This window comes from Carassius gibelio, chromosome B13, assembly GCF_023724105.1.
Source record: "Carassius gibelio isolate Cgi1373 ecotype wild population from Czech Republic chromosome B13, carGib1.2-hapl.c, whole genome shotgun sequence".
NCBI lineage: Eukaryota > Metazoa > Chordata > Actinopteri > Cypriniformes > Cyprinidae > Carassius > Carassius gibelio.
In genome coordinates this window covers 27724885-27750747 of record NC_068408.1, presented here as the reverse complement: position 1 = coordinate 27750747, position 25863 = coordinate 27724885, and the positions used below count along the sequence as shown (strand labels likewise).

Genomic DNA, 25863 nt, shown 5'->3' with positions numbered 1-25863 from the left:
GCTTACAAGATCCACCTTGGTGTGTCACAGAGGTCATGAATGCATTGATTGATTATCCATCGCTGGATGTGTGGCGCCTGCTTGTGTTTTGTCCATTGCATTTCAGCTTGCGCACTGATAGACTGATAGCACACAGACAACACAACAGTATTCCCTCAATGTCATGAAACCAAATTCACTGACTTATGCAACAATGTGTTGGCAGAGGCCAAAATTATTTATATAATTTACAAATCTTTATTAAAATTATTAAACAAAAAGTATTTCTTAAAAAAAAAAAAAAATTGCTTTTCCAGGAAAATTAAATTCTGTCTGTGGAACACCTGTTTTAATAGAGCTACAGATAGTAAATGTAAAGCATTTTTTTTCATTGTAACACCCAATTTTTATTCACAGAATTAAATTCACATAGGTGGTAGCAGGCCAGTTAAGGACCTGGCACCAATTAGGCAAATATCCGCACCTATATGATACATCAAGGCAGTCTTAATTGTACAGCTCCTTTCACAACTGATATTTTTATGAATTCTAAAACAGCTCTACTTAAAACACTGCATGGCACAGAGCAAAATAACTCTATTATTTTGGTATATTTATATGGTTTTTGTGCAATAGGTGAGTTTATTTTTCTTTTGACCGGCTGAACACACACAACGTTATGATTTGGTTTAAATCTTACATCTCGATTTAAATTAAATATTAATTTAAAGATTTGCTTTCCAAAGGTCAAAAAAAAAAAAAAAAAAAAAAAAAAACACAATTAGGATAAAGTGGGGAAAAGGGGGTGCCAAACTCCTAGAGGGCAACCTGCTGCAACAAACAGACCTGTACAGTAGTTTTCATTTAATCCAGGCCTTGATTAGCTTGATCACATGCATTTAGTTCCAGCTACTGAGGGTAAGTTTACACAACAACTATGTGCTAAGAAAGTAAAAGCATTCCATTTGCATGTCTTGCATACAAATAACGTTGTCAAAATCTCTGTTCATGTGACTAAAATGACTAAAACATGCATTATTCATGCCAGGCCAGTAGTAGTTTATGATAATGCTATTTTGGTTTGTGAAATTTGCACATTGAATCCAATTTTTAAATGTTTGCACTCTATGAAGTTTCTCAAACACTCCCTCCTGTTTAAAACATATAGTTCAGTATGATTTATATGCTGTTTTCCTCATGAAGGCAAAAAAAAAAAAAAAAAAAAAAAAAAAAAAAACAGTCCCCAAAGGTCCAAATTTGCGGGTATTACTATCCTTGGTGGGAACGTTTGTACCCCATAACGTAGGGAATACCAGGTACACACACACACACACACACACAAAGACATGCCTAAGTTTTTTTTACAACTTAATTTTACCATAAACAAAAGCTAAACAATCATATACAGCTTATATCTTTGCAATTCTTTATTTTATTGAGTGTGAACAACTGTGTAATCTTTAGGACTGTGAACATCTAGACTCCCCTCCCCCCATAATCCCACGTCATAATTCTCAAGCCAATACTTAAATGAAATATACATACCTATATAAATAAATGAACGAACAAATAAATTAATAAAGAAATAAACCACGGCCAGTAAAGTTATTGCCAGAATCAGTTCTGCACAGGTCCCCTCACTTGAGCTATCCCTCCCCCTCAGCCAAAGATGAGTGTGAAAATAGATTTAAAATATGAAATATAATGGTTTATTTGAAAATATTTATAGTTAAAAATATATAGTTGTCAAATGCATAAGCTTTCTAGCATTAATATGATCCTACTATAGCAACAATAAACAGTCCGTTTCCACAAAGTCACATTTAAATTATTACTCTGACACAAATTCCTGCGCAAGTGGTGCAACTAAGAATGTGCAACGTGAGCTATGATGAAATAATATTTTCATGTTTAATAGCGGGCTAGATGATCGTAGTTTTTTTTTTTTTTTTTTTGCTGTTCAAGTTGTCTGTTAAATGGGTCGCAATTAATATGTCAGAGAATCGATCGCGATGAACTTGTATTTTATTGTAAAGCAGACACAATTAAAAGTAGCTAATTATGGTATCACTTCTTGTCTATATTTGTGGTAAAACTGATCGCATTTTTATTCAGTAGGCCTAGGCTACTCTGCCATCTGCATTTGCGTTTAATAGGCTTATTCACCCAGAACTCCGTTCTATTTCAATGTAAATGCGCTCTCGTTCACTGATAGGCCTATGTTCTCTATTATAGATCAGTGCTCAGCGGCTTCTCGCGCTTAATTCTCGTGCATAATAGCCTACACCATTCTAAAACACGGTGCTCAAATTCAGATAAATTAAGCTTCTAAAACACATCAATAGACCTTGCACTTTAAAAAACTAAAATAAAAACAAAAATAAAAAAAATAAACACATCGAACACATCTGCACACCAACACTGGCGTCAAGAGAGAATACAATTGAAGGAAAACGGCATTTATTATTAGCATTAACATTATTATTATATGGGGAGTGTTAAAATGCACTTTAAATTGAGCTGTCGTTTCACCTTTTTAGTGTTTAACAGGTATAAATAACAATGCGACTAAGAAGATATAGGATTGTTTGACTGCTTAATAAATAATGCGACATAGGTCTGATATCTATACAGTAGCCTACTTGCATAAACATGAGTGTCCTCACGAGATACAAAGAACCGTGCAGCAATCACTTGATGCATTCTGTAGGTTCTGACTTAGTCTTGCTATAACTAATTGGTTATAGGCTGAGAGGTCCACAGTGCGTCACGACGCTCTCCAACTCTCAGTCTTCTTCTCCCCCCTCTCCCTCTCTCTTCCCTCACTCGCGCGGTGTCAGTCATCCGCGATGCTGGAGAGAGAGAGAGAGAGAGCCAAACATGTCTGGGATCTCCGCTAATGACGCCTGTAATGACTGTCTAACATCAGCGCAGCATCTGAACTCCACGGAAATCCACTCCCATTCTCACATTGATGAAGATGATGAACTTCTCAAGTACATCTGGAGGGAATATCTGCATCCTAAACAGTATGAATGGGTGCTCATAGCTGGATATATCATAGTTTTCCTTGTCTCTCTGGTCGGAAACACCTTGGGTAAGTAGACGAAGTTTGAAACGCGCAAGTAACTTAGAAATTGTATTTGTTTTTATTATTATTATTATTATTACTGCTGTGCTTTAAAATGTTTTACTGTCAGACGAATACCGGTCTACTCACTCTAAAAATGGCTGGGTTAAAAATAACCCAATTGGCAACCCAGCGCTGGGTAAATATTGGACAGAACACGTGTTGGGTTAAAGTAACCCAGCATGCTGGTTTACACATTTTAACCCAGCATGCTGGGTTATTGAGAAAACCCAAGATAGAGTCATTTTTACCATTTGTGGGTTTGCATTTTTATGATTCTGGGTTATTCTTGCTGGGTTATTCTCATAATTTCACTTTTGCTTAACAAAGCAATCATGGATTAATAAATAATGAAGAATACAGGTTATTTCGACTGTTAAAAAAATATTTTTAATGCCATCTGACATTCAAAAATTTGTACCAATAACAAACAACATGGAATTTTCCCTTTTTTTGTTTCCAGCAAATGCAAAATAAATAAATAAAATAAAAATCACAGAAATACAGTTGCAATAAATAAGAAAATTATTTCTGAATGACCTGTGTCTAGCTGTTTAGCTATTACATTTTGACATATTTAGCTATTTAAATACACAGTGAAATGACATTAACAATTAACATTCTTTAAATTTAAATATGTCCTTAAATTTATATCAAGTATATAAAGACTCCTATGTAGATAGATGTGCACTGCTTAGGGTAGTTCAACATATAGTTCACCCAAAAATGAATATTATGTCATTTATTACTCAACTTCATGTCGTTACAAACCCGTAAGACCTTCGTTCATCTTCAGAACACAAGTTAAGATATTTTCGATGATATTCGAGAGCTTTCAGACCAGGGTGAATAATTAACAATTTTCATTTTTGGGTGAACTATTGTCAAACACTTAAGCTTTGAAGCAACGATCTACACCTGAGAGCAGTGTACTCTGCTATAGAGCCTGTCTATGGAAGGACAATTTTCAAAAGGAATTGCAAATTATATTTTCAATTGCGTTTTCCACATGTGACAAATTGTGACATAATCCAAACACAATTGCAAATCTTGAACAAAAACACTTTCAAAAACACTGAACAAAAATTACATTTTCAGTTTTCATGAATGCAGTGACTGCCAAATTTCAAATGGAAAAGCAAAGTCCATTTGCAGCTGTATTTTCCATGTATTATGAGTAATAATTTCATCATATTGAACAAATAATGCATCATAGCAGCTTTACAGTATTAAATAGGAAAATAGTGTGTAATAATACAAAGGGACAAAAGTAAACACTCAGTTTTCAGTTAAAGTCAGTTCATCATTGTTTCAGTGATGTATCGTCCCTCCGTGCAATCAAGTCGATGATATCGCTTGATATTAATTGTCCCCAACGGTGACAGAATGGAGAAAAAAAACCTTGGGAGAAACCAGGCTCAGTTGGGGGGCCAGTTCTCCTCTGACCAGACGAAACCAGTAGTTCAATTCCAGGCTGCAGCAAAGTCAGATTGTGCAGAAGAATCATCTGTTTCCTGTGGTCTTGTCCTGGTGCTCCTCTGAGACAAGGTCTTTACAGGGGATCTGTATCTGGGGATCTAGTTGTCCTGGTCTCCGCTGTCTTTCAGGGCAGTAGAGGTCCTTTCTAGGTGCTGATCCACCATCTGGTCTGGATACATACTGGATCTGGAGGCTACGGTGACCTCGGAATAAGAGAGAAACAGACTAATGTTAGCATAGATGCAACATAAGAACAAGTACATGAGGTTTTACTAATTACCATGTCTGTTTTTTCACTGTGTCGCACATGTTACCTGCCAAAACTCAAATGAAATCGCAATTACTTTAGTCAGAGGTGGGACCATACTATGGAGAGTGTTTGTATTGGGAGGTGACGTCACTAAAAGACAATTGTGCCAAATGCTTTGAACAATAGAGGTTAAGGCACTACTAAAGGCAGCTGCCGCTCCGAGAGATGCGTGTTAAAGAACAGACAGTGCAACCCGTATCTCCCTATATTCTTGGCACCTCACACAATAAATAATTCTGTCATTTTTACCCCAAATGCAGCTACTATAGCCTGCTAACAGTTAGAGCCACATGGTACTATTGGTCAATATTCACCATTAACCAAATGCTTTTCACCTGAGGAATAAAACATAGGGTAAGATGCAAATAGGTAAATAAGAGTAGAACTGCAATGTTGTTTTGCTGACGTGCATCAGAGTGCAAACAGTGAGAGATTTGGGGTAAAAACTACAGAATATATCCCAATAAAAAACACGCCCCATAGTATAGTCCCACGCTTGACACAAAATGACAGCTTTCTGTGTAAAGCATCTGAAATTCAAATGCTTTTTAATTGCGTCTGGACTATGTCACAATGTATGCATCCACATGTGGAAAAATGCAATTAAATATACAATTTGCAATTCCTTTTGAAAATAGTCCAGAATATCCTTACCTGTCCATTGATTATGATCAATTCCCGAGAGATCTGCTGGCATTTTTAAATCGCCATGACAATTGAATGGGGTTTTGTGGACTCTGCTCGGTTAAGGAATTCCATGTTTGTTCCAACCTTTAAAATAAATTTAAAAAAAAGTTCAATTAACTGTGTGAAGTTAATCATGAAATTGACCAATCATGATTATTTGTTAAATTCACCTATGAGTTGGTCTACAGAAGCAGAATATGATATAGTGATTTGCTGAAAGGTGTGCTTTCAAACTGTCAAATCAATGGGATGTTCCAGTCATTATGAATCACAGTTTTATGTTAATATGCTGGCTATATCAAACACACAGTCACTGGCACAGATAAGGGAGATCAAACTGTGTGCGTGCACACAGACATTTCTATGACACATTTCATAAGTCACGTAGTACTGGGTTACTCCGCAGCTTTAAAACAGTCCATATAAGGTTAGTTAACGTTAGTTGATAAACACGAACTTAGCCGCCTCAATAAGACTGCACTCGACGAGTTTTTCTCTCACAATTGTATCCATGTGCTTTTCTGACAGGAAAAAACACATTTTGAATTATAATTTGTATGTAAAAATACTTTATAAACCACACAAGCATCAAATCACCTCACTAACGCGGCCCTCGCTGTGCGTGCGCGCAGTTTGAAATGCCCTGAGACGTCGATTCTTTTGCAGGAATCACTTTGTTTGAGAACTACTGAACTGGTTTATTTGAACCGGATCGTCGGTTCTTTTAGACATGCGGTGCGACTATATTGTACGTAATTGTATGATTTACGTTATATGTCGATATGGAAAACTGCAGGCGTTTACATTAGAGCAGAATGTCGTATTCACTTTTTAAACTAATTTGACTCACTTAAATGTCAAATTCGCTTTTCAGTGTCAGAAACGACTTTTTCCTCTATTTTCACAGGTATTCGCATGTTTCAGCCATCTGTCACTGTCTGAAACTTAATAAAACTGTATTAATCTGTCATCTCGGATACCTTAACACGATTATGCGAGTCACGTAACGTAGGTTGGCCGGCCCGTTTGAGGTAAACTGTTCATCATTTAACGTAAATAATGTTGGCCTGTAGAAGTTTCACAGTATTGTTGCCGCAAAAAAAGTTATAATTCTGCCATTTTAAAATAATTATTAATGAAAACATTAAATAAACTTACCTTAAAACAGTTGAAAGCCGTGGCTTTGCCCCGTTGTTCTTCCAAAATGACAGTTGGGGAGCAATTTAAACATCTTCAAGGCGTGTTAAATAACCCAGCGCTGGCCTGAAACAACCCAGCGACGCAACCCAGCAGGTTTAACCCAACCTGGTAAATTGAAACTACCCAAATAAAATAACCCAACAAAATGACCCAACAGACCCAACCCAGCATTTTGGGTTAAAAAATAGCCCAGCCGTTTTTAGAGTACAGGTCTGTCCATTATGTTTGCTACATTGATTTGCGATCAAATTATAACTCAGAAAATTTCATAGAAAATAATTTATATTCTCTGTTTAAAAAACCCTTCATATTCATTATGTGAACAACTGTATTGAGTTCAGATCTTTAAAGTCATAAACACTAATGAATTTTAATTGGGCTGCAATTGTTTATTTGCAGTTTTTGCTAGTTTAAGCATTGCTGCATCCTCACACGCACATATTAAGGACCATAAATGCATTTACAGTTTTCATAAAATGCCAAGCTTTCAGCTTTCTTTCTTTCTTTTTTTTTCTTATCATTTAATCTTTTTTTTATACAGAGTCCTCTGGCAAATCACATCAAGTGCTGCATTGCTCTTTTACCAAATGCAATGTGATGGATTTGTGGAATTTTGATTGAAGACTATATGAATGGAATACGGTGCTTTAAAATATTTGGCTGTCACTTTTCTCTATGCAAATTTCAACATTTGAAGTTTTCTCAAGGAATTTAGAAATACGATGAACGCCTCAATGATCTGGATATCCAAGGTATTGGCATATTAATCATCGGTCCCTCGAAATGTTACTTGACTTAGAATTTTTTATTCACATTTTTCATGTGCTATTCTCTTTAAAGGTGTAGTGAGTGTTTTTTGTTGCATCAAACAGAATTGCTGTCAACTTCAGCCAATGAGTTTTGGACCTGTTATCCACCAAACAGGATGGATTGAAACAAGACACTTCACTTTAATGGAATATTTGGCACAACAAGTCCAAGGCTAAACTCTGGCTGAAATGCATGGCTAAAATCCTCTGAAGCTGTGTGATTTCTCTGAAAGTCATTATTTGGTGGTAATATTTCCATTCACCGGAGCCCTCAAATCATATATTGCACGTAAAACTCTGGTTTTATCTTTATTTGTCCTTTATTTAAATCTAATTGTGATACAAGACCTCTTTCAGGGAGTCCAACTGAAGATGGCAGCAACAGTTTTCATATAAAAAATGTCACAAATTTATGCATAAATATAAACATATAAACAACACAGGAAAAATAGCAAGAGAAGAACGAAATACAGATAATATCAGCAATATCCATAAAACATTTCACACCAGGTCAGGGATTATGGAAAACAGCTAAATGTTTCCAGTTTGTAAGGGCTTTCAAAGAGGAGTTTGTAAGGTAATAGTATGCTGCAGCTCATTCCATGTGCAGGAAGCATAAAGAAACAGTTTTACCAAGCCCACAGGAGACATTTCGGTGAATCAGGTTAAAGATGTACTGCTATAATAGCAAGGATAAAAGGCTGGGGATGTAAGTTGCTGCTTTATCTAATAATGTCTTGACAAAAAAAAAAAAAAAAGAAGCAACCAGTTGTTTAGAGATTCAAACACTGTGGTCAGTGCAGGTATTTGTTGCAAAGCGTTATGAAGCATGATATGCAAAATCCACTTGTTAATCAAGGATGAAGTTGCATGTATGTAAATCATACTACTATAGTCTAACACATATAGAAATTTGCTTTGCACAGTTATTCTTTTTGGCCCCAAATGTGTCGTTGATGTCAGATATTGTTGGTTTTCTTTGTGTCTTGTGACCACTGATGTGAAACTTAATGCAATATGTCTAATATTTGATTTGAGAGCTGCGACCACTGGTTTTATTTAAGTCAAAATATTATTTACCTCCACTGAACCCAACATGTTTACATCAACTCATACGGAAAAACAAAAAAAAACAAAAACAACAACTAAAAAGAAAATGCAATAAAGCAGGCACAAATAGCTCTTCAAGGTGGAACTGCAGATTACAACTTTTGATCCACTTTATTCTTGCCATAAAAATGGGAGCAGTCATTTGTAATTTTTATGAGATTGTCTCATCCACTTTTAGCTATTTTTAGCTGCATAAAACAACTCGCTTTGCTGCTTGATATTGCAAATTGGTGTGCCTTACCTTATTATTTAAATGTATTCATTCAGATTAATTAAATGTATTAATCCATCTTAATTATGAACATGCTGGTTTGTAGCTTTACAGTTTAATGCATGTTTACTTCCACATTTAGGAATAAGGTGGAAAGTGTATAACTATTATTGTATATAGATATATATATGTCATTACAAATGCTATATAAAGATTCTATTGTATACAGAAAATAACGGCATACATGTTCAGAATGACGTGTGTGAGTTCAGCACGAACATTTTTATTCAGAGATTAGCTATTCCCTTACATTCACTATGTAATGACATGAGTCATATGAAAAATGTTAGGAAAAAATTGATAGCCTGAATGCACTGTAAGTCGCTTTGGATAAAAGCGTCTGCTAAATGCATAAATATTTTTTTTTTTTAATTTAATTTAAATTTATTTAAAAATCAGTTAAATGTGTTCTCAGTATGGATACACTGCTATACACAATATTTCTGATACAGACATATCCACAGGTTATTACTTTGCTAAATGCATGTGGAAGATGATGTCATGTCAGAAATATTCAGAGTTATGAAATGAAATTGAAAGTACCACATTACTCTATACCACATGCTCTATTGCATATCAAATTCACTTCAAGTACTGACTTCAAAATGAAATGGTTTTACTGAAGTTACTGAATCTGAATGAATATGTCAGGTTACACCAATGAAAGTCTCTGAACATAGCCAGTTTTTACAGTATACAAGACACACACACACCAACACACACCTAAATTTAAACACTACAACAGTATCACAAAGTTTACCATTAAGCAGGTAATAATACCTAAAGTGTACGTTTCCTCTGATGGCTGGTTGGAATTCAGTACTCACATACTCACTTCATACTCCCATATACAGGATTGTAAATATCCATATGTAGGATTAACAAACAAAAATGATTAAAATACAAATTATTAGAAAAAAATTCTCAAAAAGACCAATGGCAAATTTACTTGACATTCACACACTCTGACTGAATGATGAATTAATCATTTTACATTTTGTTTGTGCTGTCACAGTTGTTCTTATCAATCTTTAGAAATCACACAGGACCCTCATATCATCTAAAAAAAAAAAAAAAATAATAATTAATTAATTAATTAATTAATTAATTATACAAAATTATATGTGTTTGAACCATGAGGTCTTTGTAAATAGTTAGCATTATGTCCAGTTCTATTATTGCTTCTACTGGTAATTTCATTCTATCAAGTGGAGCTGTTAGCAAAATGAGTTTTAAACATTAGTTCTTCTCGTTCTCTGCCCTCTCTTCAAGGGTTACTTATATCATCTTATATGCAATTATGAGATACTCTGGCAGGTGAGAGTTCTGTTGCAAAAATGTTGCAAAACTACTGCAGAACATTGATAAGTGTCAATATATATATATATATATATATATATATATATATATATATATATATATACTTTTTAGGTTTTATTTTTCCCTGAAGTGCACCAATGTGCTCAGGGGTTTCATCAAACAACCAGAGCAGTGGTATTCATGTGATGAGCACATGAAACAAGTGGAAAGACAGAAATAGAAGCTAGACGCAGTACCACAGTGAGGACACTTTGAAAATGCCCTATGTGCAGTAACAATGCCTCTGCTCTGCTGCTAAATCAAAGCGTCTTCATGCGCCAACTGGAAATCCCTAAACCTCAAGTCCAGATTTTCCTGAATGCACTATGATAAGAATCATGAACACTGGTTGTGGGGATGTAATGGGCTATTTATTTAACGCAATCAAATAATTAACTCTTTCCCTGCCAGCATTTTTGAAAAAAAAAAAATTGTCATCCACTGTCAGCAATTTTGCTGATTTTTACTAAAATTTCATGGCCCCCAGAATATTTTTTTGTATGAATATCTGAACATGCAATACATCAAAATAATCATCAGACCCTCTACTTCATTAAATTTAAAATAATAAAAAAAACATTCTAGCTTGAAGCATTATTTTTTTTTATCAACACTAGATTTTAGGTAGGTTTAGTGAAAAAAAAAATATAAAAAAAAATATATATCATATTGAAAAAAAAAAAAAAAAAAAAACGAAAAAATTGCATTTTTATCAAATACCACACCTGGGTCATATTCAGGAATATGATTAAAGCAAAGATGCAGTAGATGGCCCAAAGCTTGCACAGGCCTTTGCCACATTCTGGATTGACATTTCACTTTCTAACATTAAGCAGTTTCCATTTATAATTGGTTATTGTGGATGGTCGCATTATTTTTCATATGCATATGCTTTCATATGAGATCGCTCGCTTCTGCGTCTTCCTGGTCTGTGTTTTTGATCAGCACATTCTAGACTCATTTAGGAGATATGTAATAGCGCCCCGAGCATATGACAGTGACAATGTGAAAAAAAAAAATATCCATGTTTGGCAGGGAAAGAGTTAAATTATTTAAATGGATTTCAGAATGGATTATGCCAAAAAGGCTTTTGAATAAAATTGTGTAACATGCATTGAAAATGACAAAATGTTTTTTGTCCTGTGAGATTCAGTTAATTTTTTTACATGAATCAGTAAACTGATTTATTCTATATTTTCAGTTCAGAATGGTGAAATTAGGCAAAGAAATCATATTAGCATCACAGGTTTTACTGTTTTGTAATTTCACATGTCATAAAAAAATTGAATAAAGAATAATAATAATAATTAAAAAAATTGGTAAAATATAAAATGTTTTGATATTTGAATATTACCTCACACTATTTCATTAAAGTATTGCTTTGGAGCTGGTGTTTGGTCTGAGTAGAGTTGATTTGATTGGCCATCTCAGTCATTTTGACATTGATAAATTAGGGACATTTGTAACTATTTGAGAGGACTTCTCTCTCTCTAATTTTCTGTGGTGGTCACAAACCTGCGCTATAGTGTTGTCAATAACGCCTGTAAGCTGGGATTCACTGACCGCTAGGCATGTCTCTTGGGAATGAGGAAAGTTGGCAGGCAAACTGGGAAATGTTCCAACACTAATACTGCCTGGGGCTTCAGGTCATTACATCAGCCAATCTTCTGCTGGTTCAACAGCTGTCTCTTCATTCATTCTCAGGTTGCTTCACAAGTACCAGTTTTGGGACAAAACATTCATAAACCTCTATGTGCCTCATAACTTCATAAACCTCTCTGTGATTTCATGCATTTAAAAAAGAAACCGTGTTAAAAAAAGGGACTTGAAAGACCAGATTTTTCTGATAAACAAGAAAAAAAAAAAGGAACATTTGTCACATATCATACATTAGGTAAGAATGACTGGATTCGGACAGGCTGATGTACAGGAATTATTCAAAACTAAGTCATAATACAAAGCATTAATAATGAAAGCAGACAAAAAATTTTTTGACATTAGGTTATATGAAAGACGTCTAATTTTCAATTCATCGATTGCTGATAAGTAACCAGCAATGAGATATTAAAAGTCTTTCTCATATTTCACCTATGACATGTGCAATATAGAGAGACCAGGGCTAGCTGTCACTTACTGCAGTGAATATTTCTAAAGGGAAGATTCAGTTTCCTTTTGACAATTTCACAAAGAAAAACAATCACCCTAATCTTTCCTACTACCTTGTTTTGACTGATACAGTTCATTCTTTATTGTAGACGGATGTTGGGTTTGTTAATATTTCTTATTCAATACACATTAGGTTTGTATCTGATATTTCTGTTGACACATATTGAATGACAGCAAGTATGGAGTTTGCATCAAACAATAATAAATATGAAAAAAATTACAGCTTAAACCGAAATAATTCTATAATACAATTTTAGTTGTGCAATCTTGTTTGTTTTGTTGATTGATTCAGCTGTTCAGTATTGCATGAAACAGAGCACACTTATATTTTGTTACAGAACCCTCTGAATTACTGATTTAAACACTAAATATGCTGTATAAAATCAACACTTCACAACACACTTCGTATCTGTTATTCCTGCACGTGCGTGCATATATGCGTGTGTGTCGTGACACTTGACTGCTTATCTGTGACTATCTTTAAACAGTTGGTAATCCACAGCTATTTCATGTGTAATTCATGAACCCCCCAGTCCTATCTTTACATTTAGATTTATTTTCTGCAAAAATGCCTTCTAAATAAACCCATTTACAAGAATGTGCATAAAACGTCATAACAATTACTTATCAGGTAAAACAACTGTATGTCAAAATAACAGAGATCTTTGATGATATAGACAATGAGTTAATGGAAATCAAGATGTCCAGTAAAAGTTGCACATCAGCTCAAGTCTTTGCACCTATTTAAAGTAAAATGGCCAGTGAGTGGTGTTGAAAACTTTTTGAAATTTCTTGGAAAAAGATACAGTGGGGAATAATATTTATATTGAACCCCCTGCTGATTTTGTCATTTTTCCCATTTACAAATAAATTAATGGTCTGTAAGTTTTATGGTTGGTCAATTTTAACAGAGATAGAATATCAACCAAATAAAGCCCATGTGGAACACAGATTAGTCCAGCCCTTTTAGAAAGTTACTCTTTATGTCAGTTTATGTGTATAAGTCATCTGTTCACACAATCTGTATCTTCCATTCCAACCTCTCCCACGACCATGGGCAAGACCAAAGAGTTGTCAAAGGATGTCAGAGACAAGATTGTAGATCTGCACAAGGCTTTAATGGGCTACAAGACCATCAGCAAGAAGCTTGCTGAGAAGAAAACAACTGTTGGTGTGATTATTTGGAAATAGAAGAAATACAAAACAATTGGCCTTGGTAAAGTCAAGTCAAGTTCCCTTTATTTATATAGTGCTTTTAACATTTGAATTGTGTCTAAGCACTTTATTACATTATTAAATTGAAAAATTAGTGAGTCAATAATGCAAAATGACATTAGTAAACTCAATTTTCAGTTAAAGGCAGTTCATCATTGAATTCAGTGATTCAGTGATTCAGTCATCAACCAGCTCAGTTCAGTTTAAATAGCATTTGTGCAATCAAGTCAATGATATCGCTGGGTATTAAGTGTCTTCTTCTATCAATGTAGCAAGTAAATCGGGTGTTATTGGAAGTGTTCCTATTTCCAGTTGTCTTAGTTAATGCAGCTTAAATATCCTTTAAAGGATTTGAATATTGGAAATGTGTTAGTGTGTTATCTCTAGGTAAAGAGATGGGCCTTTAATCTTAATATTTAAACTGACAGAGTCTGTCTGACAACCGAACAATGTTATGTAGGTTATTCCAAAGTTTTGGCACTAAATAGGAAAAGGTATTATCAAATTGCGAACACAGATTTTGAGAACACAGCAGACTTGGAGAACTATAATGCAACAAGAGCTTGTTCAAATTCTGAGGCACTAAACCACTGAGGGCAGGTGAAATCTATACGATGTTGTCACAGACGAGTCTGTTTCTCCCACTCACCACCAGAGGGAACTATAACCTGAGTTTTGAACTACAATCTACACACACGCTCAGTCCCAATTCGCCTACTTATACTGCGAACTAAAAGTATGTACTTTTTTTGTGAGGAAAATGTACATACTTTTGAGTGTGTAGCAAAAGAATATGCACGTTCTGGGACATACTTCGATGATGTCATGCAACGTGAACGACAACATGGTTGCCTAGTTACGCACATCACAACTGTTAATGTTTCATTCATTCTTTATGTCCAATAAAATTGTATTTACTATTCCCATCTTTTTTTCTCATCGTTTTTTTTTCACAATACATTTTACAATGTGTTCTTCTACTAAGTTGATGAGTGAAGAAGCAGGGCGGTGTCGTCGTAGAACCAAACGCAGGTCGTTTGTGAGGCGGCTGGTTCTGACGTTCATGTGCAATGTGTATAACGAAATAAAATAGAACTTTAATTAGGGTTAAACATTTGAATTCTTACACTTAAAAGCTGAGGGCGCATCTCCGCTGCTGCATCCGGCTGCCATGTTTACATCACCGCAAAGCTCCTCCCTCCCGCACGCAATGGGTTGTTGGCAATATTAGCACTTAGAGTGTGCATTGATCTGCACTTCGAATTCTAACCGGAAATAGTAGACCATCCGGGTATCTTTGGAATACTCTTTTCAACATACTACGATTTGGGCCGTACTAATTCTAGTTTCGCATACTATTTAGGACGGATAGTATGCGAATTGGGACTCAGCAACACACACATACCTGGCCCTGATTACTCCTGCACCTGACTCTCATCAGTGGACTATTTAAGCAGCTCACAGATCCTACCTCATTGGAAAGTCTTGTATTGCCCCGGTGTACACTTCTGAGCAGTTTCCTTCTGTGTCTGATATATCTGTGCATTACCTTGGACTGTCTCTCTCCTATCGATTGCCTGCTGCCTGCCCCTACCCTTGCTTGTCCCTGGGACATCATGAATGAACTTGAACAGGCAAATTCACAAGAACCCTCACCGCATGAATGTCCTCCCGAAAAGTTCTTTGTTTCACAGGCACTGCAAAAGAAGGTCATACAACAGGTTTATTAAGGGCTTAGTTCTCGTCATCCTGGGACACTGCCACTCTCCATCTCAGTGTGCCTGTAGCTTTCTCTATTTCAGTTTTATCACATGATAGAAAGTATAAGGCCATCTCAAGCCATAGGTCTAACTAAGATTGATGTAAAGACACAAAGCACAGCCATAAATTTAGCATCTTTAAACATTCGCTCACTAAAAAATAAATCATTTCTAATCAATGACTTTATAACCACAAACATTCTGTATTGTATGTTTCTAAATGAAACATGGCTTAAAGACAGCTGCAATGCAACAGTCCTAAATGAAGCAGCCCCTCCTAACTTCACTTACATGAGTGTCTGCAGGACTGTTAGGAGAGGTGGGGGTGTAGCTGCTCTATTTAAAGATGTCTATCAGTGCAAGCAAGTGTCATTTGGTCAGTATTTGTCTTTTGAATATCTAGGGATTGTGCTGAAAGGTGCTCCACACATTCTGTTTATTATTATTTACAGGCCTCCAAAATACTCTCTAGACTTTGTTGAAGAGGTCACAGAAATGTTATCAATGATTTCCTCAGAGTTTGACTGTTTTGCTATTGCAGGGGATTTTAATATTCACATAGACAATGCAGAAAACAAAACTACAAAAGAAATGAAATGGTTCTAAACACTTTTGACTTGACTCAGCGTACTGTATGTAAGGACCCACACATAAAGGTGAATACACTCTAGACTTAATCATCAGAATGGGTCTAAACATTTCATCCATTGTTATTAAGGTTGTAGCACTATCTGATCACTTCTGTATTTTCTTTGATATTTTGATCTCTGCTACAGCTGAATCTAGATCGGTCTCTGTCAGAAGGAGATGCATAAACAAGAACACAAGTGTACTATTTATGGAGGCTTTATCTTTAACACCAAGCATTTCTGCAGACTCTGTTAATATTCTCCTTGATTCCTTTAACTCAAAAGTTAAGAATGTTATTGATGATATTGCTCCAATGATAGTCAGTAAGAAAACAAACAGACAGAAATCAGTTTGGAGAAGATCAACAGCAGTCCAGACTATGAAAAGACAATGCAGAAAAGTGCAGTGTTGAGGTAGCTACTCAAAAAATGTAATTAGTTACTAGTAACTTCTGTAAATTATAATGAGATTACTTTACTAGTTACTGCATTTGAAAAGTAACTTCACTACTTATTAATTTAATTTAGTTTTTTAAATTTTTAGGGAATTTTTTCCAAATTCTGTTTTAATTTTTCTGGATTCCATTTTTTTCTGTTTTATTTTTTTTTTCTTAACTCCTTTTTAATGGTTAAATTGAATTGTATCAATCAAAAAGCATGTCTAATTAATTTAAATCATAACACTTATACATTTTCACAGTAATTTATTAAAAGTTTTTAAAAAATTACGTTTAGGGCCCTAATGTTTTATTTTTTCTTCACCATATGTTTGATTTTTTTTTAGCTTGTTTAATTCTTTTAAATGCATAAACAACTTCATTTATTAAATTTTTCTTAAAATAGCCTTATGAAATGTTTTTTCCCCTCAGAAATTCTGTTGTGTATTTACATTGTTCTGGTTATCAAATGAAGGCATAAAACATTAATTTAGATTTTCTTTTAAATATTGAAAATTAAGCAAACTTTATATTTTGGTAAACAAAGGGGATTTACTATTAAAAATAAAACATGGAAGAAATGTTAAGAGTGTTTTACGAGCAATTTTACGATTGTTCGTTGTTGTCTGACGTGCGTTTCCCAACATTGCACGTAAAGCAATCGCACAGCTGTGCTTCAAGTGCTACGTAGGAGTCGCTCTCTGCTTTTCAAATGCTGAAATGTCATCTTATAGACCAGGGGTTTTCAAACTGTGGGTCGTGACCCACTTGTGGGTCACAGAATGGAACAAGGTGGGTCGCACGACGTCACTTGGCTACAGCTAAATTTGCGTTTCAATGACTGTGTTGTGTATATCGGTCTGGCTGCGGTGCCTTCTAGTTAAGGTGATGAGTAGACTGAAGTTGGGCTCAGGTGGTTGTGTTGTGGGAAGTGGTTCCCATACATTTATTTATTTGTGTAGACTCGCCACGATTTTAAAACTAAACGATTTTGCACATTTAATAATAATAATAATTCCTTACATTTATATGTTTAAATATCAAAACGAGGAAACAGGTGTTTTTATATCACTGTATTTCTGAAGGAACACTTGCATGTTATATGCCTGATAAAGTAGCGTTTGTGAGCTCAGCGCTGCTTTGTTTACAGCTGTTATTTTGGAAACCTCTATTTCTCGCGCTTTAAAGCATATCCTGCTTAAGCGCTAAGATCAATCATTATCGGGAAACCCAGCCCAGAACTTTACACACAGGCAAACACCGCATCTGTGTAACGCAGGAAAGCGCGTTCCTATAGTCTAGTAAAGTAGTGTAGTTACAAATTATTACTGTAATCCGTTACTTTGTAACTCCTTACCCTCAACACTGGCCGAGCGGATGTGGCGGAAGACAAAACTTGAAATTCACTATAGCATCTATAAAGACAGACTTCATGCTTTTAATGTGAAACTAGCCTACACAAGTCTACACAAGTCTACACAGCTAGACAGAATTTCTTCTCAAACCTTATAAACAGTAACTTAAATAACACTCGTACTCTTTTTGCCACTGTTGAGACGTCCATGACATGCGGAGTCCCACAAGGGACAATTCTTGCACGGCTGTTGTTTAGCCTGTATATACTCCCACTAAGTCAAATAATGAGAAAGAACCAAATTGCCTATCACAGCTATGCTGAAGATACCCTGATTTACCTAGCCTTATCTCCAAATGACTACAGCCCCATTGACTCTCTCTGCCAATGCATTGATGAAATTAATAGTTGGATGTGCCAGAACTATCTTCAGTTAAATAAGGAAAAAAACTGAAGTCATTGCATTTGGAAACAAAGATGAAGTGTTCAAGGTGAATGCATACCTTGACTCTAGGGGTCAAACAACTAAAAATCAAGTCAGGAATCTTGGTGTGATTCTGGAGACAGACCTTAGTTTCAGTAGTCATGTCAGAGCAGTAACTAAATCAGCATACTATCATTTAAAAAACATTGCAAGAATTAGATGTTTGTTTCCAGCCAAGACTTGGAGAAACTTGTTCATGCCTTTATCACCAGCAGGGTGGACTATTGTAATGACCTCCTCACTGGCCTTCCCAAAAACACCATTAGACAGCTGCAGCTCATCCAGAACGCTGCTGCCAGGATTCTGACTAGAACCAGAAAATCTGAGCGTATCACACCAGTCCTCAGGTCCTTACACTGGCTTCACTAAAGTCACTAAATGACCTAGGATGGAAATATATTTCAGATATGCTCACTGAATATAAGCCTAACAGACCACTCAGATCATTAGGATCGAGTCAGTTAGAAATACCAAGGGTTCACACAAAACAAGGGGAGTCCGCCTTGAGTTACTATGCTGCCCACAGTTGAAATCAGCTTCCAGAAGAGATCAGATGTGCTAAAACACTAGTCACATTTAAATCTAGACTTAAATCTCATCTTTTTAGCTGTGCATTTATTTGAATGAGCACTGTGCAATGTCCAAACTGATTGCACTATATTTTCACTGTTTATTTTATTTTGTAAAATAATTTTCTGTTTTTTTTTTTAATTCATTTAAAATAAGTAAACTTTTTAATAATTTTAAAAGTTTTAAAATTGCTTGTTTTATTCGTGTTATTATTTGTTATTATTCTTCATTATTATTTTTATGTAAAGCACTTTTAATTACCATTGTGTACTAAATGTGCTATATAAATAAACTTGCCTTGCCTTGACTTGGTTGAAAAATGGGGGCAAAAACAAAAGTGTTGCGTTAATAATTTTGTTCAGTGTATATTTAAATTCACACCATAATTGAGGACCTCAGTAGTTTTGTTCTAGAAAAAAATAAAATAATAATAATAAAAGACATTCTTTAAAAAAGAAAAAAAAGAAAGAAACTTAGATGTTGGTTATTTAAAGGTTACTTTGGCTGCAGTTTTAACAGCCACAAAATGTTCCTAAAGGTACCTTTCTTTTCAGTCTGTTTTGCAGTTTGGAAAAACCATCACATGCGCACAGTGACTAACTACTTCATCGTGAACCTGTCCTTCGCAGACATTCTGGTCACAATCACATGTCTTCCTGCAAGTCTTGTGGTGGACATTACAGAAACCTGGTTCTTCGGACAGACCCTGTGCAAGATATTACCTTACTTACAGGTGAGGAAGATCACAATGCATGTACTTTTGGCACTATATTTTATTTTATTTTATTTTATTTTATTTTATTTTATTTTATTTTATTTTATTTTATTTTATTTTTATTTTATTTTATAGGGAAGCCCTTTTAAAATGAAGTTTCAAGTGTTTTGAGATCTGTACATGTGTGAATTATGAAACCTTTGATCTTGAACATCTATTACTTCTAACACATCAGTCGACATACCAGAAGATTCTACTGCTAAAGGCTGTTTCTGCATTTTTTAAGTGATTGCTTTGCTTCCCTGTCAATAAATCACATCAACAGCTTAAGCTATCTGAAAGTAATTTATTTATTTATTGGAGCTAGAGATGTACTGCTATAAAAGACACGCTTGTCAACATCAGTAAATGGAACTGGAGGAGTTCTTGGAGATGAAAACATGCTCCTCTAGTCACTTTTTAGAACAGATTTTCTATGAAGTACCGGTTGGATGGACTTTGATATTCCAGTTGTCATATCCTTCACAGTTTGAATGCTACAAGTTCCATTGTTTCTTCTATATCCCTGATAGGCATGGTAATTTACCCCAGTTGGATGTCTGAATATTAATGAGAGTTTTGAAGTTATCAAGATAGAAGAAGCAGCTGTGTCCCATCACAGCAGCTGCTATAAGTGTTGATATATGCCTGAATAAAATCACTTGTTTCTAATCACATTTGTGCCTTTTGTTTCTCAAAGAAAGATGCTATGTCAAAGTGTTCATGGAATCGCTGTAAGGACCACTTCAAAAGCATATCTGCTAGAAATTGAACAATTTGTACAGAAGACATGCAATGAAAATCAAGCAATAATCATGTCATCTGATGTCCTATTCTTTTAAAATAGGGTACTCTTCTTTTAAAAATGGAATTTCAACAATCCACATTTACATTATATCTTATAGCACAACTGCACAGGACATGCATGCATGATGTTGGTCGTCATTTCAACATTTTCAAGGCCATTTTAAGGATTTCCATTTATGCGTTTGGTTGCTGCTATTGATGTTTTAGAGCAGTGTTTCCTAAAGGGGGGTCATGAAGAAAATCCAGGGGGGTTGTGAGTTTATGAAAAACTAATAATTAATAACATTGAATTTAAAATAAAAATAATTCAAGTTTATTTATTTGTATAGCACTTTTTTTAAATAAATGGGGCTGCATGATAATCATGATATGATCCACTGTATTTAGGGTCTCAGAGCAGCTTGGTTCTCAGTAAATGCAGCAACTCCACAAACATTTTGTGGACAGAAATTTACACCAGTATTTCACCAAAATAAAATGCTCAAGGGTTTGAATGTTTGAAGGTAAAGAAATTAATCCCTAAAAAAAAAAAGGCATAGACATGTATAAAAAAAAAGAATAATAAAAAAAAAAGAAATAAGTAAAAGTAAAATATAAATTTCTGACTGTGGACTGAGACACTATCACAAATAAGAAGCAAGTTCACTTTAAAGTCCAACTACAAAGTCAAAATAAAACACTAATACTAACTGCATGTTATGTGACCATTTACCAACATCAGAGAAGCATGAACATGCAAATGTTTTTGAATGATTAAAAGCGTAACTATTAAACTATTAAACTATTAAACTATTACAAAGGAAATAGTTCAAGAAAATATTTAATGTCTAAGGGTTTTGGCTGGCAAAAAAAGTTAAAACAGCACCCCTGTTTTAGACCAATAATCTTTTGTAATTTTTTTTTGATTCACAGATTAGGCTGGTCAGATGTTATTTTAGGAAATAATAATAAATTAAAAACAATCACCTAATTTTCTGGGGCAAAAACTGCAGCAACATTCTCTGGGTCATGTCTACTCTGCAGTACTTTTGCACAGACCCACACATGACATGTGGAAAAATAAATATTGTGGCAACAAATTAAGAATATGTTACCACCGCTTATTATTTTTTCCCTCTGTTTCAGTTAAATTGTGGCCATGTATGATACATTGTTTTATGTGCAGGGTTCTATACATCTTAACCCTGATACTTAAACATAAAACTACACTTAGATTTACACAGTTAAGCAACATGCAGTATACAGTAGTTTTAAGCTTTTGCATTTCTCCCTATCCATTGTGCAAAAAACACATTAAATAACACTTAATTTTAACATTTACTTTATTCAGGCTAATGAAACATATGCTGAGAACTACATCTCTCCTGCAGCACATTCAGTTTGAGTTCAGCTGAATATATATATATATATATATATATATTTAGTAAGTTCACATACCTTTACAGAACTCATCAAATCCATTGTTAATGCATGCATGCATTTGTTACCAAAAATCATCAAGAAAATGTATGGAATATTAAAAAGTAGAATGGAAAATGATATTGGGGAATACATAAGAAAACACCATAAATTATTTACAATCTAAATTTTCTTAGAAAACGTTCCCTTTCAGTCCGTCACTCTCGACATCATGTCAGAAGAACAATGAATTGAGATCTCACTTAGTGTGTTATCCGATCAATGTGTCCTGGTCCAGAGGTAGTCAAGGATGCACTGTGATTGGATCTCAGTGTAATGTAAAAGCAATCCAGCCATCGTGTCTGCATTCTCAGGTCAAAATCACGCAAAATGCCACCCCCTCTCTAGCAAACTGTCAGAAAAAAGACAATAGAATACCGTGTGTAGCACTAATGAGACTCCTACACTTATCTTTGATTTGTAAAATGTCCCGCTTTTCAAAAGACAGCCTGCCACTTCAGGTTGACTTTGCACCATGCTATTCTCTGCAGACTTATTTAAATATTGTGCAGGAATGATAGCTTTATTCAGGTATTCAGATAGAAAAGTCAGTTGATGTTGCCACGTGTAAACGTACCGTGTTCTGATTGACTGATGATCTGATCTGCTTGATCGGATCATGGTGAGCGCATGTTAAATAAAAAATTAAATTAAATTAAATGTATGCATTTAGCAGACACTTTTATCCAAAGCGACTTACAGTGCATTCAGGCTATCAACTTTTACATATCATGTGTTCCCGGGGAATCGAACCTCCAACCTTGCGCTTGATAGATTGATGTTAATGCCAAGTGTAAATGCAGCCTAAATGAGCCAATGCACATTGGCATGTGATTATTGCATCCAGCTGCCGCTGATCATAGTGAGAGTATAAGTAGGCAGAAGGTGCAGTGCATATTCAGATTTTTGTTTTGGAGCCAGGGCTATCACATCGTTCTGTTCCTGACTACTCTGCTGAGAGAAGAAGACTGAATAAGTTTAACGTGCTCTTTGAAAGTTCTTCGTGTTGGTGGTATGGCAATTCAGAGGTGGTAGTTTTCCTGTGTCGAGTGGGTTGCACACATCAGGCTGCACTGCCTCCTGTTTGTGTGCTCCAGCATACTTAAATCTATTTTCCCCTAAAAGAGCATTCACGGGTGCGTCTCTTTAAAGATGACGTTGCATGGCAAACTCAACTCTAAGTCTTTGTAAAGACAATGCTATAGACAAATTATCAACTGGACATTACTGGATGCGGTCATAACCTGGCACTGGGTGATGGTCACTATCGCTGCCTCATGTACCTGACATTTAGCATGATGAAGTGGCGTTTGTGGATGAGTTATATACTCATTGCGAGAAGATGATCATCTCAGAGTCATGGGCCAATCTCTGTTTCCTCAAAGGGGTGGAGCTCTGTTGCATCTTCCTCAATCTAGTTCTCCAGTGGAGACCTACACCGCATCACATCACCCGGAAATACTAAAATAGCTCTGAACTGCAACTGATCTTGCACCCTGAGCAACGAAGTTCTCTGGGTCATGCGATGACCATACTTGTATTCCAGGAGCGTCACCTCTGATTGTGTCTGGTCGACATGAGTTTTTTTTTTCTGTCTCTGGGTCTCAAGAGGGCATGGAGAGTCGCAGACCAACCAACACCGGACCACACTCATTTTCTCTTGCCAGCAGGTAGCAGTGGGTGGTTCGAGAGCATTATCAAAGGTCCTACTCACTCACGCATCCTCTTCCAACCACCAAATGTTCGATGGGCAGTGTCGGGGGTTTGACTGGGCCCCCAACTGCACTGGCATATTAGTTGCCTAGAGTTGCTGGCAGTACATCTGTCCCTGAACCATCTCAAGTGATGTCTATGAGGCAAGCACGTGCTGGTCCGCATGGACAACACTGCAAACGTTGCATACAGCAACTGACAAGGTTATCTGCAACCCCGTTGCATATTGCATCAAGCCTGCCACCTCCTCCTCTGGAGTCAGAAGCATCTTAGATTGCTTCGTGCCATTCACATTCCTGGTCTGCATAACAGCCGATGAGCTGTCACGAGCTGTGCTCCTGGGATAATGGAGACTCCATCCCCAGATGGTCCAGCTGATTTGGAGACATTTTGGAGCCACTCAGGTAGACCTGTTTGCCTCTCCAGAGACCTCTCATTGTCAATTGTTTTACTCCCTGATTGAGGAAAACACTCGGCATGGGGGCACTAGGACACAGCTGGCTGCAGGGATTGTGCAATTATGTGTTTCCCCCAGTGAGCTTTCTAGCACAAACACTGTGGAAGATCTGTGGAAGACAAGGTCCTTTTAGTGGCACCCTGTTGGCCCACCCAAACCTGGTTCCTGGAACTGATGCTCCTTGTGACAGCCCATCCTTGGTAGGTTCCTCTGAGGAAGGATCTACTGATGCATCCAGACCTCTGGAAACTTCACGTTTGGTCCCTGGAGTGGGAGGCAGAGGTTCTAGGTGACCCCAAGAGGTAGTAGACACAATCACTTCAGTGAGAATGCCATCTATGAGACATTTTGAAGTGGAACCTGTTTAGTGGTGTTCTTCTCACCAAGAAGACGCCCGAAGACACCTGTCAATGTGGTGCTGTCATTTTTCCAGCAAAGGTTGGAGCGAAGGCTGTCGAACTGAAAGGGAAAGAGTAACCGACTAAAAGGGAATGTCTCGGTTAAGTATATAACCCTCATTCCTATTTAATTTGAAACATTTCAATTAAAGAAAGGAAGGAAGACATAATTTAAATATTTAAATGATTGGTTTTTCATGAAATAAATTTAATGCTGATGTGAAAAAAGTCTCAAAGTTCACTTAAAAAATAAGTTAACTTAAAGGGTTAGTTCGCCCAAAAATGAAAATTATGTCATTAATAACTCACCCTTATGCTGTTCCACACATATAAGGCCTCCTTTTATCTTCGGAACACAGTTTAAGATATTTTAGATTTAGTCCCTCCATTGAAACTGTGTGTACGGTATACTGTCCATTTCCAGAAAGGTAAGAAAAACATCATCAAAGTAGTCCGTGTGACATTAGAGGGTCCGTTAGAATATTTTGAAGCATCGAAAATACACTTTGGTCCAAAAATAGCAAAACCGACGACTTTATTCAGCATTGTCTTCTCTTCCGTGTCTGTTGTGAGAGAGAGTTCAAATCAAAGCAGCTGGATATCCGGTTCGCGAATGATTCATTCAGTTCACCAAATCGAACTGAATCACTTTAAACGGTTCGCATCTCTAATACACATTAATCCACAAATGACTTAAGATGTTAACTTTTTTTAATGTGGCTGACACTCCCTCTGAGTTCAAACAAACCAATATCCCGGAGTAATGCATGCACTCAAACAGTACATTGACTGAACTGCTGTGAAGATGAACACCGAGCCGAGCCAGATAACTCGGACCAAAATGTATTTTCGATTTCCTCAAAAAATTCCAACAGACCCTCTGATGTCACATGGACTACTTTGATGTTTTTCATACCTTTCTGGACATGGACAGTATCCTGTACACACAGTTTCAATGGAGGGACTGAGAGCTCTCGGACTAAATCTAAAATATCTTAAACTGTGTTCCGAAGATAAAAGGAGGTCTTACATGTTTGGAACAGCATAAGGGTGAGTTATTAATGACATAATTTTCATTTTTGGATGAACTAACCCTTTAACCATGATACTTTGATTAAATCTAGTATATCTAGTAGATCATCTAGTATATTAGATATTAACATATGAACTTAAAAAATGACATTGCATTCTATGGCAGGAATGACTCTTTTATGTGTATTTGGGATGACATGCATTTAAAGAATTTTAGCAATATTTGTTCGTCCAGTTAGGAACATTCAGAAAATGGAAAAATTTGGAAGCTCTAGTTTTTCTGAAACCTAATGCA

At 35.9% G+C, this 25863-nt stretch overlaps 1 protein-coding gene across 1 annotated transcript in view; it reads left to right on the top strand.

Annotated features, from left to right (window-relative positions):
* The first annotated feature begins 2829 nt into the window (after positions 1–2829).
* The window catches only part of hcrtr2 (hypocretin (orexin) receptor 2), a 99975-nt gene continuing 76941 nt past the window's right edge, over positions 2830–25863 (top strand). The window contains exons 1-2 of the mRNA XM_052571702.1: positions 2830–3076; positions 19504–19682. Coding sequence (XP_052427662.1) covers positions 2860–3076; positions 19504–19682 — 396 coding nt within the window. The 5' untranslated portion in view covers positions 2830–2859. The remainder of the gene's footprint in view (positions 3077–19503; positions 19683–25863) is intronic.